At 42.2% G+C, this 16293-nt stretch overlaps 2 protein-coding genes across 2 annotated transcripts in view; one reads left to right on the forward strand and one right to left on the reverse strand.

Annotated features, from left to right (window-relative positions):
* Positions 1 to 16293, forward strand: part of LOC112567010 — a gene marked incomplete at its 3' end in the record, with an annotated part of 36349 nt that continues 20056 nt past the window's right edge. Inside the window, exon 1 of the mRNA XM_025243443.1 lies at positions 1 to 111. Coding sequence (XP_025099228.1) covers positions 105 to 111 — 7 coding nt within the window. The remainder of the gene's footprint in view (positions 112 to 16293) is intronic.
* Positions 3375 to 5376, reverse strand: LOC112567089. The gene is made up of 2 exons (XM_025243637.1): positions 4573 to 5376; positions 3375 to 4310 (listed from the first exon to the last, which is right to left on the reverse strand). Exons 1-2 carry the CDS (start codon positions 5308 to 5310, stop codon positions 3498 to 3500), a joined length of 1551 nt encoding a protein of 516 aa, XP_025099422.1. The 5' UTR covers positions 5311 to 5376; the 3' UTR covers positions 3375 to 3497.

Genomic DNA, 16293 nt, shown 5'->3' on the forward strand with positions numbered 1-16293 from the left:
CGGCTCACAGCGCCACTACATAGAGATGTATTCAGTTCACTCAAAGAACGAAGTCTGACTGTGAAAAGTTTTTCAAAGATTCCGCCGTCATCTTAAGCATCTCAATGAAAGGCAAGTATTTTGTGTTACTAGACTTTCGTAGCTGCAGCACCAGCATCGCCTTTGTTCTTAGATTCATTATTTCAGAGGCGATGAACGTCTTGATTTGGTAATTGCAACGTCAGCCATTCTGCCTTCTTACGTCAGCGCCTTATAGAGCCAGAAAGAAACGTTAGTAATTCACAGTTTTAATTTGTTAGTTGCTACATAAACAAAAATTAGTAATTCACAGTTTTAATTTGTTAGTTGCTACATAAACAAAAATTAGTAATTCACAGTTTGATGTTTAATTCATCGTCTGATGATCGTCTCCTTACTCTTCCTGTCACCACAACAACAACATGTGGCCACAGGATGTTTAGTTATTGTGCAGCCAAACATTGCAACTCTCTCCCTTTCCATACCCGCCACCTACCTACTGTTGAATCCTTTACACGTGCACTGTAAACACACCTCCTCTGTAAACATTACTCCTAACAACCTTTCCCATAATGCTAGTCCTTTGTCACACCATTCCTTTTGTAATATCATGTTACTCTCAGCTCTTGTTCTTGTTATTTGGTTCCTCTTTGTGTTTTCTGTATTTGATTTTATTCTTTGTTTTGTACGGTTGTTTATTCTTGCATAGCTCATATGTTATTTGTTTGTGCTCCTGTTCCTCATAAGCTGTCCATCTTTCGTTGTTGTTCTTAAGCGCTAAGAGCTTGCTCTTTAGGAGTGTCAGTAAGTGCTTTACAAATTTTGCATTTTAAATTACTATATTCAGTAGCAGGTTAAAGTTGTTCAAATGTTAAATAAGACTGTTGCAGTCTGATGCAGAGAATGAGAGATTTTGGTTTGACCAGTAAGTGCTCGCGCACACACGCAAACACACACACACAAGCCTTCACGCACACACACACACATTGGATAAGAGTGATGTCCCTCGCCTAACAAGCTGACTAGGCCAGTTCTGTGTTTTTCCGTTTTGTCTACGATCTGTTCTGGTTTTATCATCATCAACTTGTGGATCTACATCTTCCTTTACTTTCTATGTGAGTTGGATTGTCTTTGGTTTTCTGCATTTTTCCTTGTGGAACATACAGATTGGATGGAAGAGTTTTGGTTGACTAATGGTCTCCATATTCTGCCGCTTCCTTCGATGTGATCACTTCTACAATTGTCGTGTGTCGTGGTTTGTAAACATTGTTTACGTGAAGTAATGGTTCAGTTTGGCTTCAACTTCTTTCCTTGGATGCCTTAGTAAACCAGCGATTGACCAACAAATGATTATATTTAGATAACATTTAGATCCAAAGTCTGAAGTTGATTGTGGTGATCTCCCTTCTACATAGTATTCTTCACGCTGAGCTCCACCGCAGGCTGCGACTATTTCTTTCCCACAGGCTTCCTACACTGACTTTTCTACGCATGCGCGAACTCGTTGCTACGATGACAGACCTTGACCTCGTCCCTGCGAAAGAAGCGCTAGCTCGCGCGACCGAAGCTCTCCTTCAAAACAATACGTACTGTCTGTCAGTCGGTATAAAAGTAATAAATATCGAGATGGACGTGTGCTAATTAAAAAATCTGACACAGTGAGAATTTATAAGGTAAGTTATTGAAGAGAGGATAGTGCTGTTGCGATCGAAATTTCCGAATTTTTTGTTTTTGTTCTTTTATGCTATGCGAAACCTTCGAAATTACGATCGAATAGTGCATCTGCTCAGTGCACGAATTTGGGGATCTAAACCTGTGCTCTATATGTTTGTCATATTAAGCTAGTGGATTCCGAAATATTAAAAAAGCAGTAATTTTTTTTAACCACACTCTCCTTCAAGGCTGATAGTAAAATTAAATGAGAAAGTTGTGACACATGTTCTGATGAACATTGCAACAGCACTGTGAAAGAACGAAGACAACGAAAGTGAACAAAGATGTGAAACTAGTCGCAGATGTGGAACAGCAAACTATACACCATTCGATGGCTCCAATATTGATATTTGATAGCATATGCTTAACAGCACAAAAATGATAACAATACTGATTGTGCATTTAAGTCTTTATTTTCAAAGCAGACAAAAATTAACTTGCTTCTTAAGAACTTTGCATGTGAAATGTATTTTCAGGTATTTCACATATATATGGCAACTATAAAATTACTACTTATCTTGGAAATCAGCTGCACCCTCCCATCATCTTTCCTTCATAGATCACATAAACACAGAAAGTAAGATATAGATCTATATTTTTTCAGTTTACAACACATCTCTTTATCAAGTTATATCTAGTTTAGAATAACAGTTACAAGAGGCAGATGGTGGTATAATTCTCTCTAATTAATTTTAAAAGAGGGGGAAATGAGATCAAAGCAGCATGTCCTTCTAACACTAACACAGTAATAGAAAATTAGAATTCTGACCAATCTTGTTTATGAAACATTAACAGTTGTTTTAAGTCAGAATTTACATCACAATTATAATAATGGACAATATACAACATTTTAAACATAATCACCAATTATAATAATGGACAAAAAAACATAAATAGTCAAATTATGTAGCATAGAATATTAACAGACAACACCTAAAAAGAATACTGCTTTTGGATACACTACATCATTGTTAATACCAACAAGTGTGAATCAAACTATATTGGGGATATGGCATTATAATGATTACACCACACCCTCTAATGCACCAGGAATGTCACCCAGGCAGAAGATTTGAGAAAATGGTTTAACTAAATATTGTATTAACTGGGTAAATATTCTATTCTTGATAGAAGTAGGTTTCTGATAACAAAAAATGAACCATTAACCATGGAGAGAAGAAAATGCCATATTTTATTGACAAGAAAAATAGAGACCATTAACCACAGGGAGAAGAAAATGTCATTTTCTCACAGCAATGCAATGCTTTAAAAGCCCATGCCCTCTATGCATTCCATTAAAAATTAAAGTTGCAGCATTTCATAAAGATTCTCTTTTTCTTTCTTACATGTAGACACATAACACTACACACAAAGTAAAAGCATGAATACTTGAATATACACCAGTATAACTATCTCAATTGTAATTTGTCAATCATGCAATTCACTTTTGTGCATGGTTTTTTTCCAAGTGAAGTGTTATTCGAAACACATTCAGTAAGATTGTGTGGAGCCTTTTACGTATTTTGGCAGAGAGGCTCCAGATAACACTTCCTCACCCTTTTCTTTCTGCAAAGTGCGTTTCAGTTGCAATGTTTGTCTAGGACGACCCATACCTGGATATTTACAGCCAGGCAGTGCTTTTTTTTCTATGCTGAAGGGCCGTTGGCTGCACTCCTGTTCTCTTGCTTCCAACAAGATGATTTTTAAGTTTGAAATTTGCTTTAAAAGCAAACCCAGAATACTTTCCTAGAGTACTCATAGCACTGTCAAACTGGGATGGTGTATGTAATTTTTTTTGCATTTTTAAGGAGAGCATCAATACCCTTGGCATATGATTGTGGATCTTGTATGAGTTTATTGTTCCAGTCATCAAAAAGTCTTTTCAGCCCTTGAGAGAGGCTTACAATATTATAGGTCTCAGATTTCTGAGCTTCTGGCTTAGGTGACACAGAACCCTCATTGTGAATTGCATTTTCAAACTCACCAAGTTTAGTGTCCGCTGACCTGTTATCACTTTTCAGGTTATCAAACCAGGAGGATGCATGATATTGGCCAGTTCCTATATAACAGATAATCTGGCGCATTTCAGGGTTATTTTCTGGAATGAAATTCCACGATCGAATCTGAAATTTTCTGATGACATTTGCCTGGTGTTTACATGGCCCACCTGTGTTCCCATTCCTGCAAGTACAAAACCCAACTGTCATGTCTACTCTGTATACAACATTTGGGTCTCTCATGCTTCTCACATCAAATTGCATTTCTTTTGAACCCCCAACTTGGGTGATGAAGTCATATGCAATATGTTCCTGTAGCTGCCCATTTGCAATATCAATACATTTCCTTCCATAATATGCTTCCAAATCATGACAAAGGAAGTCAACAAGTTGCTGTGGGTTGAATGCTTTGGTGCGCATCAAAACCTGGTCTTTTAATATATGCATTGCTGCCTCACAAGAGTTATTTGTGTTGTTACCACATATGGGTAGCCCTTCCCTAAGACATATGGCCGATACACTTTTCCTGTCTAAAAGATTTTTCTTGATATAATCTTGAACATGAATATACTTACTTAGTACTTCATTCACCACCTTTACACCAAGCTCCGAATCGGCCAGACAGACCAGTGCCCGTGCCAGACAGGCAGTCAGACAACAGCACATCTACTGCAAGAATATCCCATGCACGAAGAACTCAGGCACCGCATTTGGACTGATGAGACGCCAGTATTGAGGAAGCTACACGGCAGCCTGGAGGACCTGCGGCGCACAGCATCATTTGTGCAGGAGGCAGGCGTGTCCATTTGAGTGATCGACGAAGAAGAAGAAGAAGAAGAAGTACTTCATCAGTTAGTACCTTTTCAATAATTCTGTCCATCATTTCTTTATTATCTGCATACATAATATCTTTTACCAGATGAAATATATGTTGCCGTTGATCCCTGTGTACCTGGGTCTTTTGATCCCATATGTAACGCCAAAAGGCTTGTAGTAAATGGAATGCACACAAAAGCTGCCCTGACTCAGGGAAAATTTCCGCAAGAGCTGCTCTCTCTGCCCTAGAGTCATCAGTCATAAAGATGAAAGGTCCCTTCTGACCTCGGCCAAAAAACCCAGAGGGGCCAATTACAGAACAGAGCAACTTTAGGCTTGCTTTAATGGTGCTTGTGGATTCACTGGATGTGATTATCACACCAAGTGGTAATCCACCCAAACAGCTGTGAGTTACCAGAAGAAACACACGAACACCAGTGCGGTCTACATTTCCTGTAGAATCTATGAACACTATTTCCCCACTGTGTTTTAAGGTGTGATGCACCCTACGCATCAGTGGGGTACAAATGGCCACAATCATTTGGCCCTCTTCAGTCATGTCCATCTTTGCAAAATCCACAGTAGCATATTTGGAGGTTGAATCTTCCTGACAGGTGATTGTCTGTTGTGGAAAATTTGAGTTTATACTCTGTATGAAGACCTTCAAAGACTCAGTAGAGTCATTTCTTCCATTTCTCTCCTGTCCCAGTGCATAACTCCGACTGAAAGTTACATTCATTGAAGTTGTAAATGCCATAAAAGACATGAAACTGCGAAAAATGAATTCTTATGCCTTCTGCCTAACTGCAAGCATATAATTTCTATCTATCTATTCCTCTTCGTGCATCAGGTTGCACATAAGGCCTCAACCAGAGTCCGCCACCGATGTCGATCGGCTGAAACCCGCTCTAGGTGACCCCATGTCTCTAGGTGACCCCATGTCCAGCCCTTTCCCTTCATCTCCCTTTCCACTGTTCTTCTCCAAGTTTCCTTTGGGCGGCCTCGTTTTCTTCGGCCGTCTGGAGTCCATCGTAGGGCGACTCTGGAAAGGTCTGCTGTCTGCTGGCGGAGCACATGTCCAATCCATCGCCAACGCCTTCGTTGAACCTGCGTGGTGATGGACTCGGTTTCAGTTCTTCGGTGGAGTTCTTCGTTGGTGATGGTGTTTGGTCAAAAGATGTTAAGTATGCGCCTGAGGCATCTGTTTTGGAAGACGTCAAGCTTGTTACTGATGGTTTTGGTCATCTTCCAAGATTCTGATCTGTAAAGGAGGGTGCTGATCACATTTGACTTGAAGATTCTCAGCTTGATCTTCTGGCTGATGTTTTTTGCCTTCCATGTGCTCCTGAGTGAGGCGAAGGCCTGGCTGGCTTTCGCCAGTCGGGCTCGAATCTCCACCTCCGCATCCCCGGTGTTTGACATTTTGGACCCAAGATAGGAGAAACTGTCAACTTCCTCAATCTCTTCTCCATTTAGTTTGCTGTCTTGGACTCTGGCGTTCACTCTCATACTTTTCGTTTTCTTTGTGCTGACCTTCAAGCCAAGGTTTCCAGCTGTTTCTGAGAAGGCCTTTGTTTTTTCCTGCATGTCTTGGTGGCGGTGTGACAGCAGGGCAATGTCATCAGCAAAGTCTTCCAGCGCTGTTGTTGCTGTCATAGTCATGGTCCATCTGATCCCTCTCCTCTCACTGTCGGTGGAAGTCTTCATGATCCAGTCCATGGCCAGGATGAAGAGGAACGGCGACAGAATGCAGCCCTGCTTCACCCCGGTACTGACGTTGAAGGGGTCTGTGAGCTCCGTGTCACATGTCGCGTGTCAGCGATTGTGCAATCATCCTTGTACGCCTCCCATGCTGAGCTGGCCCATCGTTAGGTGTTTTCTTCACGCTTTTGTCCCCTCTTTGTCTTACGTCTTGCGCGCGCGCACAGCTTCCTTGATGCGTCATTTTACTTTTACCTTTTTTTTTGACGTCATGGGTAGTCGTCATCAAGTAACAGACGGTGCTGGACCGTGGCCATGACAGTCAGAGTTTTTCATTTTGTATCGACCGATCTGCCACAAGCCGTTTTGGGTGAGTAGAGACCCATTCTGTCGGGTTCCGCACCATTCTAGTCTGTAAGGGGCCCTTGGGTGGCGGTGGAAGTGCAAGTGAGAGAATCCTTTTATGTTCAAAGCCATAGTCCGATGTTTAATTGCAAGATTTGTACTTTGTTAGGTTAACGTTCGTGATTGCCGGGTCGCGACGCTTGTAGCGCGTACTCGTTTCCCGTTGTATGGATTTGTGTAAGATCAACATTAGATTTTTGACGAATCTTAGGATTAGTCCGATGGTCAGATATATGTGTCGGTGTGAAAATATTGTTTTAGAAATTGAGCAGTTTCGGGACACGCCTGTTGATTGTAAGAATTGTTTTATCTACAGGCTTATTTTTCGTTCTTCTTCACTCTTCCACCTGTTGTTGTTTTTCGCTCTTCCTTCGTGTCACCGTGTCTTCACATCCTTTGTTCGCATTGCTGTCCGTCATCGTGTCGAGCGTCCATCCTGCACCATCATCATCATCTCGTCGGCGAGTGAACTCGCGACCCTGCTGCACCAGTGTGCGGAAAGGCTTTCGACTGAACACCTAGAGCAGGAATCTTTGAGCAGGAGCTTTCGTGGCCAGTGGCCGGCCCACATCATCGCATCTGGACGAGAAGACAGAGGGGTGGGGGTACGTCTTTAGAGCGGCAAGCAAGGCCAGAGGGCAGGCTGCCATCTGTGGACATCTTCAATGGACTTCTAAGCTGTCACCCTGCAGTGCATGCGGGTGATGTACTGTATATACGGTGACTGAGATTAGCCTGTGCACAGGGCAGCTGATTTGTCTTATTTTAATTTATCTATTTCTTGTTTGTTGGATTGTTCGCGCTGATCTATATTTGTTCATGTGAGAGTGTGGAGTGTATGATTTTTGGTTCCTATCAGTATTATTTTTGTGGCTAATAAATTAGTTTTGTTTGTTACGTGAATTTTGTCTTTGTCATTTCTGTGTATGGTCTGCGCTCAGTTGAAGTTCGACTGGCTTCGTCGCGGTCAAGCGACATCACAGACAACCTGGGATTTGAAATCGCTGTACAGCATTGCAATGACCTGAACAAGTTTTGCAGGGACTCCATAATGCCTCAGGATCTTCCATAAGGATTCGCGGTGGATGCTGTCAAAAGCCTTCTCCAGGTCGATGAAATTTATGTACAGCGGTGTGTTCCATTCGTTGCTCTGCTCCAGAATCTGTCGCAGAATGAAGATGTGTTCGGAGCAGGATCGCCCAGGGCGAAATCCTGCTTGCTGTGGTCGGAGGTCTTTCTCAAGAGTTGCCGTCAGTCTTGACAAAACAATCTTGCTGAAGACCTTGCTGGTGTTATGCCCCTCCAATTATTGCAGTCTCCAAGATCTCCTTTCTTGGGTAACTTGAAGATGAGCCCTGTCTTCCACGCAACAGGGACCTGCCCTGATTCCCAAATTTGCCTGAAGATTTCAATCAGCTTGGGAGCTGTCACATTTATATCTGCTTTCAACATCTCTGCTGTTATTCCATCTGCCCCTGGTGCTTTGCCGCTCTTCATTGTCTTGACTGCTGCTGTCACTTCTTCCAGGCTTGGTGGGTCTGTGCAGATGTCAAGGTCTATAGCTGCTGGCTGGATGTCTGCAAGCTGAGGGGGATCTGGTCTGTTCAGAACCGACTCAAAATGTTCCCTCCAGCGCTGTAGTTTTCCTGCCTCTCCCTCGATGACATTACCATTCACGTCTTTCACTGGCACATCACTGTTCTTAAACCCGTTGTTTAGCTGTTTGTTTATCGTGTACAGCAGCGGTTCTCAACCTTTTACATGTGACGACCCCCCTGACGAACACCGGTGCGTCCGCGACCCCTCTTAGCCAGCGAGGACGGTGGAAGAGCGGGGGGGGGGGGGGGGAAGAGCCTTAGCTAACCTCGAACGCCGCGTCGAGGAAATCAATGCAATTCAACAACGGAAGAACAAAGTTCGTATCTGCAAGAAGTATAACTGTTAATGAAATTTTACTAAAGCAAATTCTGTGGTGCTAATAAATATTATTTTATTGGACACTCACTTTGATTAATGAGAAGGTTGAGCCTGCTTGCTGTTGCATAGAGAAGCGAACCTGGGTGCGATATTCGTACCCACTGCTAATCGCAGCTCAGCCTCTGCGTCCACACGATTTCTGTATTTCGACTTCAGTGCTGCCAATGCTGAAAATCCTTGCTCACACATATATGAAGTTGAAAATGGCAGCAGAACTTTCATTGCTTTCTCAGAAAGGAGAGGATATTCACCGTTGACGCTAATCCAGAATGTTGGCACTGGTGTTGTTTGGAAGACCATTTTCAGGGATTGGTCACTCGAAAGGTCGATGAGCTGCTCTTCTTCTTGCGTGGACAACCCGCTTGTGCTAGGATCAGCCAGAAATGGATTACGAATCCAATCGTATTTAGTCACATCAATTTCAGCGAAGTAATGCTGAAACCTTTCTTGCAGTCCGTTTAGATGGGCAATAATTACATTCTTCACCTGATCAAGATTCAAGTTAACGTCAGCCTTGCACTTACACAAGCACGGAAACATATCAAAAATATTTTCTTGGCGTATCTTTTGCGTCCACAACGAAATTTTTCGGACGAAAGCATTCATCTTGTCAGTTGTTTGTAATATGGTGGTGTCCTTCCCTTGCATAGAAGTATTCACAACCTTCAGCTTCTCAAATATGTCCGATAAATATGCCATTAGCAGCAGCCATCGGTCGTTCTTAAGCAGGTCAGCCTTATTGAAAGAGTTCTCCTTCAGAAACACCCACAATTCTTCCCGCAATTCAAAGACTCTTGCGAGAGCTTTTCCACGCGACAACCACCTTGATTCGCAGTAATAGAGCAAGGCGTCATAGTCGGCTCCCGTGTCTTGACATAGCAGAGAAAACAGGCGACATCTGGCAGAACTGTTCTTTACAAAGTTCACCATTTTTATGACATCTGTTAGCACTGTGTTCAACTCAACACTCAAATCTTTGGAAGCTAGAACTTCACGGTGGATCATGCAGTGAGTCCAAACTACGTCTGGAGCAACCTTTTTAATAAGAGATTGCAACCCTTGTTTCTTTCCAGCCATTGCAGGGCGCCATCTGTGCACAAGCCGACGCAAGAACTCCAGGAAATGCCTTCGTCCTTAAGGAAGTCATCGACAATCCCAAAAAAATCTTGGGCTGTTGCTCTGCGTTCAATTTTCTTGCAAAATAAAAAGTCTTCCAGAAGATTATTTTCCCACACGTAACGAATGTAAGCAATCAAATGTGAGTCACCTGCAGTGTCAGTAGCTTCATCTAACTGCAAAGCAAAATTTTGGCTTTTTATACGACTGATCAACTGATCAGACACGTCTTCAGATATCTCAGTTATTCTTCGGCGAACTGTGTCATTTGACAAAGGAATGGCTTGCAGTTGCGTAGCAGCATCTTCTCCTATCATGGTCCGTACAATGTCCATTGCTGCAGGCAGTATTAATGACTCTCCGATCGTATGTGCTTTTTTGTTTTGAGCAATGCGATAGGAAACTTGATACGAAGCCATCAAAGCTTTTCTTAGGAATTGATGTATGTGAGACAAATGTTTTTTTGTCTCTTTTGTATTCTTGCAATTTCGTTCAAAAAATTCGAGAGGTTTGCAAGCTAACTCCGCATGCCGAGTTTCCAAATGGCGCCGTAGTTTGTTTGGCTTCATACTCTCTGGAGCTAATATTGCGAGGCAAACAACACACTGTGGCCGTTCTTTACCATCAACAATAATATTTGTAAAACCAGTTTTCAAGTATTCATTGTCATACTTTCTTACTTTCGTAGCAGGCCTTTCTGGTTTTTCATCGGCTCCAGCACCCAAAACTTGCACATCGCTCATTTCTTCACTTTTTCTTTTCAAAAAACCACCGCAATCAGTTCCTTTTCGCAGCACAAATTTATCCATGGCTATCTTCTTCAGAACAAACACGTGTACTTGCATCCAAAATTTGGATTAAAACTGCTGTCTTTATCCAGTCGCAGCGCATTGTCTGGTCATGGCCTTCTGTCAGGGACCTATAGAGTACTAGGACTGAGCACGTGCGAATGAAAGGGTGTGAATGATGGACGTTTCCTGAATGCGTGCCTTTTAGATGTTTAAAAAAAAAAAGAGAGGTGTGACTGGAGAGGGAGAGGGGAGTCAGCGATGAGAGATTGGGGAAGAGAGAGGGCAAAAGGTGAGAGGAGGGAGATTGGAGGCTTAATTGTTGAGAGGGGGATTGTGTTTTGAGTTTTGGAAGTGAGAAGTCACTGCATGCCGAGACAGTGTACTTGAATAGGGAGAAGAGATTTGGAGTTTGAGCCCCCGCACCACTCGGTTACACAATGTAAACTAATTTCACTAATACCAGTATAAGAAACTTTTTAAAAAAAATGACCACCTTCGCGACCCCCTTGTAGGCACGTCGCGACCCCCCAGGGGGTCGCGCCCCACAGGTTGAGAACCGATGGTGTACAGTGTCTTCAGGTCATTTTTACTTGCTGCATTTTCTGCTTCATCTGCCAGTTTCTCTATATGGTCTCTTTTGTCGGTTCTTGTCATCCTCTTTAACTCTTTGTTTAGTTTTGTATATCTTTGTCTGAGTTGTTCCTTCAGGCGTTCAGATTTCGTGCTGTTGATTCTTTGTTTGGCTGACTTTCTCTCTTCTATCTTCTTCCATGTCTCTTCTCTGATCCACTGTTCTTTCTTTTTCCGTTGGAAGCCCAGTATTTTCTCTCCTGATTCCTGTAAGACTCGATTGAAGTCGTCTAGGGTCATCTCTTGTTGGTCTCCTAGTGCCTGGAACCTGTTCTTTACTTCCATAGCAAAGGCCATTTCGGTGGCTGGATTTTTTAGTTTGCCGGAGTCCACTCTCTGCTGACGTGCCTGTTTTCCTCGTGATCGACGCAGCTTCAGAGAAACTGTGGCTATCACAAGAGTGTGGTCACTGGCAATGTCTGCTCCTCTGTAGGCTTTAACATCTTGAAGTGAGCTCCTCCATTTTCGGTTGGTGATGACATGGTCTAGATGGTTCTTTGTGATCCCATCTGGTGATGTCCATGTTGCCTTGTGGATGTCTTTGTGTGGGAAGAGTGTGCCTCCAATCAGTAGGTTGTTTTCTTCACAAAAGTCTTCCAGTCTCTCTCCGTTGTCATTGATGGTTCCGATTCCATGTTTGCCCATGACATGCTCCCTGCAGGTGTTGTCACTTCCCACCTTGGCATTGAGATCGCCGATGATGAGCAACATGTCGTGGGCTGGAACGCTTTCTGAGGCTGCCTGGAGCTGATCGTAAAAAGCATCCTTGTCTTCTGCCTCAGAGTCATTTGTTGGTGCATAGCAAGCTAGCACTGTCAGCTTGGTGTACTTTGAATGGAATCTTGCTCTCAAAAGCCTGGGTCCATAAGGCTTCCATTCCAGCAGTGCCTTTTCCGTTTTCTTGTTGAGGAGTAGAGCTACTCCTTCAGAGTGCTGAGCGTCTGATCTTCCTGAGAACAAGATGGTATGTCCTGACGCTAGTCTCCTCTTTCCCGTGCCGGTCCATCTGACCTCACTGACTCCCAGGATGTCCAAGTTGTAGTTGTCAAACTCCTTGACTAATTGGAGCATCCTGCCAGTCTGGTACAAGGTCTGGACGTTCCAGCACCCCACCCTCAACTTTTGCCTCGGCTTCAGTAAATCCGCTGTCGGGGCGCCAGCTCCCTTTCGGGTTTGGCTGTCGTCCGTCATTAGTCCAGTCTCCTGGTGTGCTTCATTACCTTCGCCATCTGTGACGAGTTCTCTGGTTTTAGTTTCTGTAACATGATTTTTTTTACATGGTGGGGTTGTTAGCCCTACCACAACCTATTTTACCTCTAGGTGAGGTGTCCACCTTAGTCGCCTCTTACGACATGCCTGGCTGGATGGCAGGGACCCTATTCTTACAATGCTTGCTAGGCAAGCATACCCCGGGGTCCCACAGGGGCATATAATTTCACTTTATTATAAATATATGTATCATCATCAGGAAAGATGCATAAACATCAGTTTCTCGTGTGACAAGAGGGCTGTCAAAAATTTCTGTTCTGTTTGAAATATTGTCATTGTAAAATATTCCTGGCTATACAAAAGACCTATATGTTCTTGCAATGAAGGCCTGATCCAAAACATTCTAAAGCCCCCACTCCAGACTCGATTTTAAATTTAATTAAATCTTAATATTTTTAACTCTGAACTCTGTCATCAGTCTAGTAAAGATTCTAGTAAAGAACTCCTTTCTAGTTTTTAAGATGTTACTTGGTTTTTCAGGATGTAAACGAGTAAAATACAATCAGATGTATAGGATTTTATGTCAGGTGGTGGGGTGGGGGAACCAAACAGTATCAACGACAATTTAGAAAATGTAAAGATTAAGAAAGTAGATCCATCTTACCTGTACACCCAGCTGAGATCTGGACACAAAGCACGATCACCACTGATGGTAATATAGTTAACTGGATCCTCCAGCTGCAAGTCAAACTTAAATTTCTCAAGAGCAGCAGCAGGAGCATACCCATTCAAAAGCAGCTGGTCTATCTTGGTCTGTGTTTCTTTGACACATCCCTGTGCTCAGTGCTGAGGCAGCATGAATTGGGTGGTGTGGTGGAATAAAAGGTATATCTTGGTAGGGTGCTCCAGACGGTGTGGATCTTTGGTTTTCCATCTAAAATATCAGAATAAGTATCCATCTAAAAATGAACATATATAAACAGATAAATGAAATAAACTAATAAAATACCATAAAAAGTAAGAAAAGAATCTGATGATGATTGACTACTATGTAAATGCTGAAATATGGATACATTTGTAGACTGTAGTCAACTTTAGAAAGGAGGTATTTTCTTAACAAGACTTCCTAATATGACAATGTTTTAAGTACATATAACGGAGTAAGAAGTTCACCTCCTCCCACAATCATATCGCTGTCAAGGTTTGTCAGCTTGGCAACCACTTATATTTATTCATGCATGCATACAATGAATGTTGGAAAAAAATAGTTGCCACATTGAGAATTAACTATCATGCATTAAGATTTACAGACTTAAACATATTTACACAAAGTGAACAAAGAGAAAGTAGCTGATACACAAGCCATATACTACCAACCTGCTGACGACTGGATTGTTTACGGTGACTTGTAACTTAGCCATGCAGTTTGTGTTTTTGCTGCTCCTACGGCTATTTGCTTTGGAGGAACGTGATTTCGTATTATGCTGACACCGGTACTCTTCCTGTGTATAAAAAAACAAACAAGCAAAGTGAGGACAGTTACTATTTACTTTGTCTATTAACATGAACCTATATCTATAATTCTTAGTCATTTATTTAGTATCTGGAAGGATTGCTCTTGATCAGTATTAAATGCCACACTACAATGCCATAAATTTCAAGCTGGTGTACAACTGTACACAAATAAAATAGAACTTAGTTTTTTAAATGTTGAGTCTAGATATATCAATGACAAATGCTAACTGGTATTTGGTTTATCTTAACTATCATGTGACAAACATGGACTGCTTCTGGAAAAGGTCCTTGTTTCTCCTCCTGCTCCTAACCTTTAAGACAAGCATTGGTTTTCTCAGAATTGCGACAATCGTTTTCATACACGGAATTACATTTGCTATTGCACAAAAAGAGGCTGTCAGTGAATCAGTGTGTACAATTGTGATAGCAATGTGATTTGTATATCTACTCATTCTACTGCTATAGTAAAAGAAAGAAATCAGTATTTGGATTTTAATAGTTACATTTCATATAAAATGTATAAAAGAATGTTTTGTGCTGTAGGATACTCAGTGCAAAAACTGCCAAAACAGGTAATCAGTTATTAGAGAAAAATGTGAAAAAAGATTTCAAGGCATTATGAAGGATTATAAAAGAATGTCTGATAAAATACTGTACAACAGTTAGGGTTGCACTAAAAATTGTTTCCTTCGTATAAGATCTAAAAGGTACAACAAAAGAAGTGGGAATATTATTATAGTCAGCTTTTCTTATTATTATACTGTAACATTACAATAAATTTTGAAGGCAAGAAGTTTATTTTCTACTAGCTATATAAAGGCAGTTTGTTTTAACTAAGAGTCTACCTAATTGCATTATTTTGAAATGTATGCATGACAATGTGAAAAAGCACACATTAGTTTCAATAAAATGCACTTTTGACCATCAAAGATGGCTTTTAAAGTTTATACCCATACATCTGCTACTGCAACTTGTCTTACCTTAAACAGTACTTTTTTCTGTACACCTGGGTGGGTCCTTTCAGTACGCCAAGTTGTCTTTGTTTTTGATTCAAACGTAGCCTTCCAATTAACAGCTTGTTCTTGTTCTGATATGTCTGCCCTTATCACTGCATCAAACTCTGTCTCATTTCCTTTACAGCTACAGATGATGTAGTCATGTGCTTGTGGCAGGATCTCCTGAGAAAATTTCCGTTGCATTATACTTTCAAAATGTATTCAATCTATGTCAATGAACACACATATGCTTAATTTCTAATTCACTGATCAGCAGCGACGAGCACTCTACATCTACCATTTAATTAATGATTATCTTTTGTTACAAAATGCACAGTTCTTGACAAGCGAAAAGAAGACACCAGCACTATCCCAACTGTTTAAAAAAGTTTAAAAAGTGCAAAGTTAAAAATCATCAAGAAGAGTAAACACTTACCTTTAGTGTAATTAATACTCTTTCTTCAATCACTCTTTCACCCAGTACAAGAGAAAGGCAGGATTTATTTTTGCAAACAGAGACTGCCATGGTACACGTTTGTGTTAATTTCTTCGCGCGCGCTTTCCGCTTTAGCAGGGACGAGGTCAAGGATTGTCATCGTAGCAACGAGTTCGCGCATGCGTAGAAAAGTCAGTGCAGGAAGCCTGTGGGAAAGAAATACATGTATGCCACTTTTGTGTGACTGTTTAAAGGTACAAGTTGTGAAATTCCGCGCAGTGCTCGATTATTATACTGTATGGTAGTGTGGGACATCGCAGTTAGGTGGATGGAACATAGCACGCACACAGGGAGGGTGGAGGCTGGCGATGGGGGGTGGTCGCTGGCCGGGTGACAGTCACGTGACAGAGGGAGAGCTGGAGGGAGTCGACTAGCGACAGGATGCAGGTGCGCGGATGTGGTTGGGAGGGGTGGAGGATGAAGAGGCGAGGGGGAGAATGAGAGGAGACAGCTAGCGCCAGCCGACGATTCTTGAGAGCATAGGACTGACAAGTAACTTGAGCAAATAAAGCTTTTTTTACGAACCCTCGCTACTATGCCACTTTTGCTCGGTCCCGGTAGGTGGCATAGTAGCGAGATTTGACTGTATACAGCACCATATATGACAGCTTCCTTGAAGACAACTAGCGCACAATAAGAAAGATTCCGAGGTGGCTTTGGGGGACGGATGGTGGGTAGATAGTATCTCCTTTTTACCGGGGGCTTTGTCGGCAAAGAGCAAAAGAAGGTCGGAGGCCGATGTGTTATTACAGGGCGATGCTGGTACATCGCCGGAGGTCGTGCGATCGTCCCACACCTTTAGTTACAGTAGTCAGAGTCCTCCCCTTTCCGGTGACATAACTCTCCTCCCTACCTCTATCCGGGCCATCCACCCACCGTGCCAACACTGTCTCTACACTTAAATTACCTTTCTC

Source organism: Pomacea canaliculata, linkage group LG6, assembly GCF_003073045.1.
Source record: "Pomacea canaliculata isolate SZHN2017 linkage group LG6, ASM307304v1, whole genome shotgun sequence".
In the NCBI taxonomy this organism is placed as follows: domain Eukaryota; kingdom Metazoa; phylum Mollusca; class Gastropoda; order Architaenioglossa; family Ampullariidae; genus Pomacea; species Pomacea canaliculata.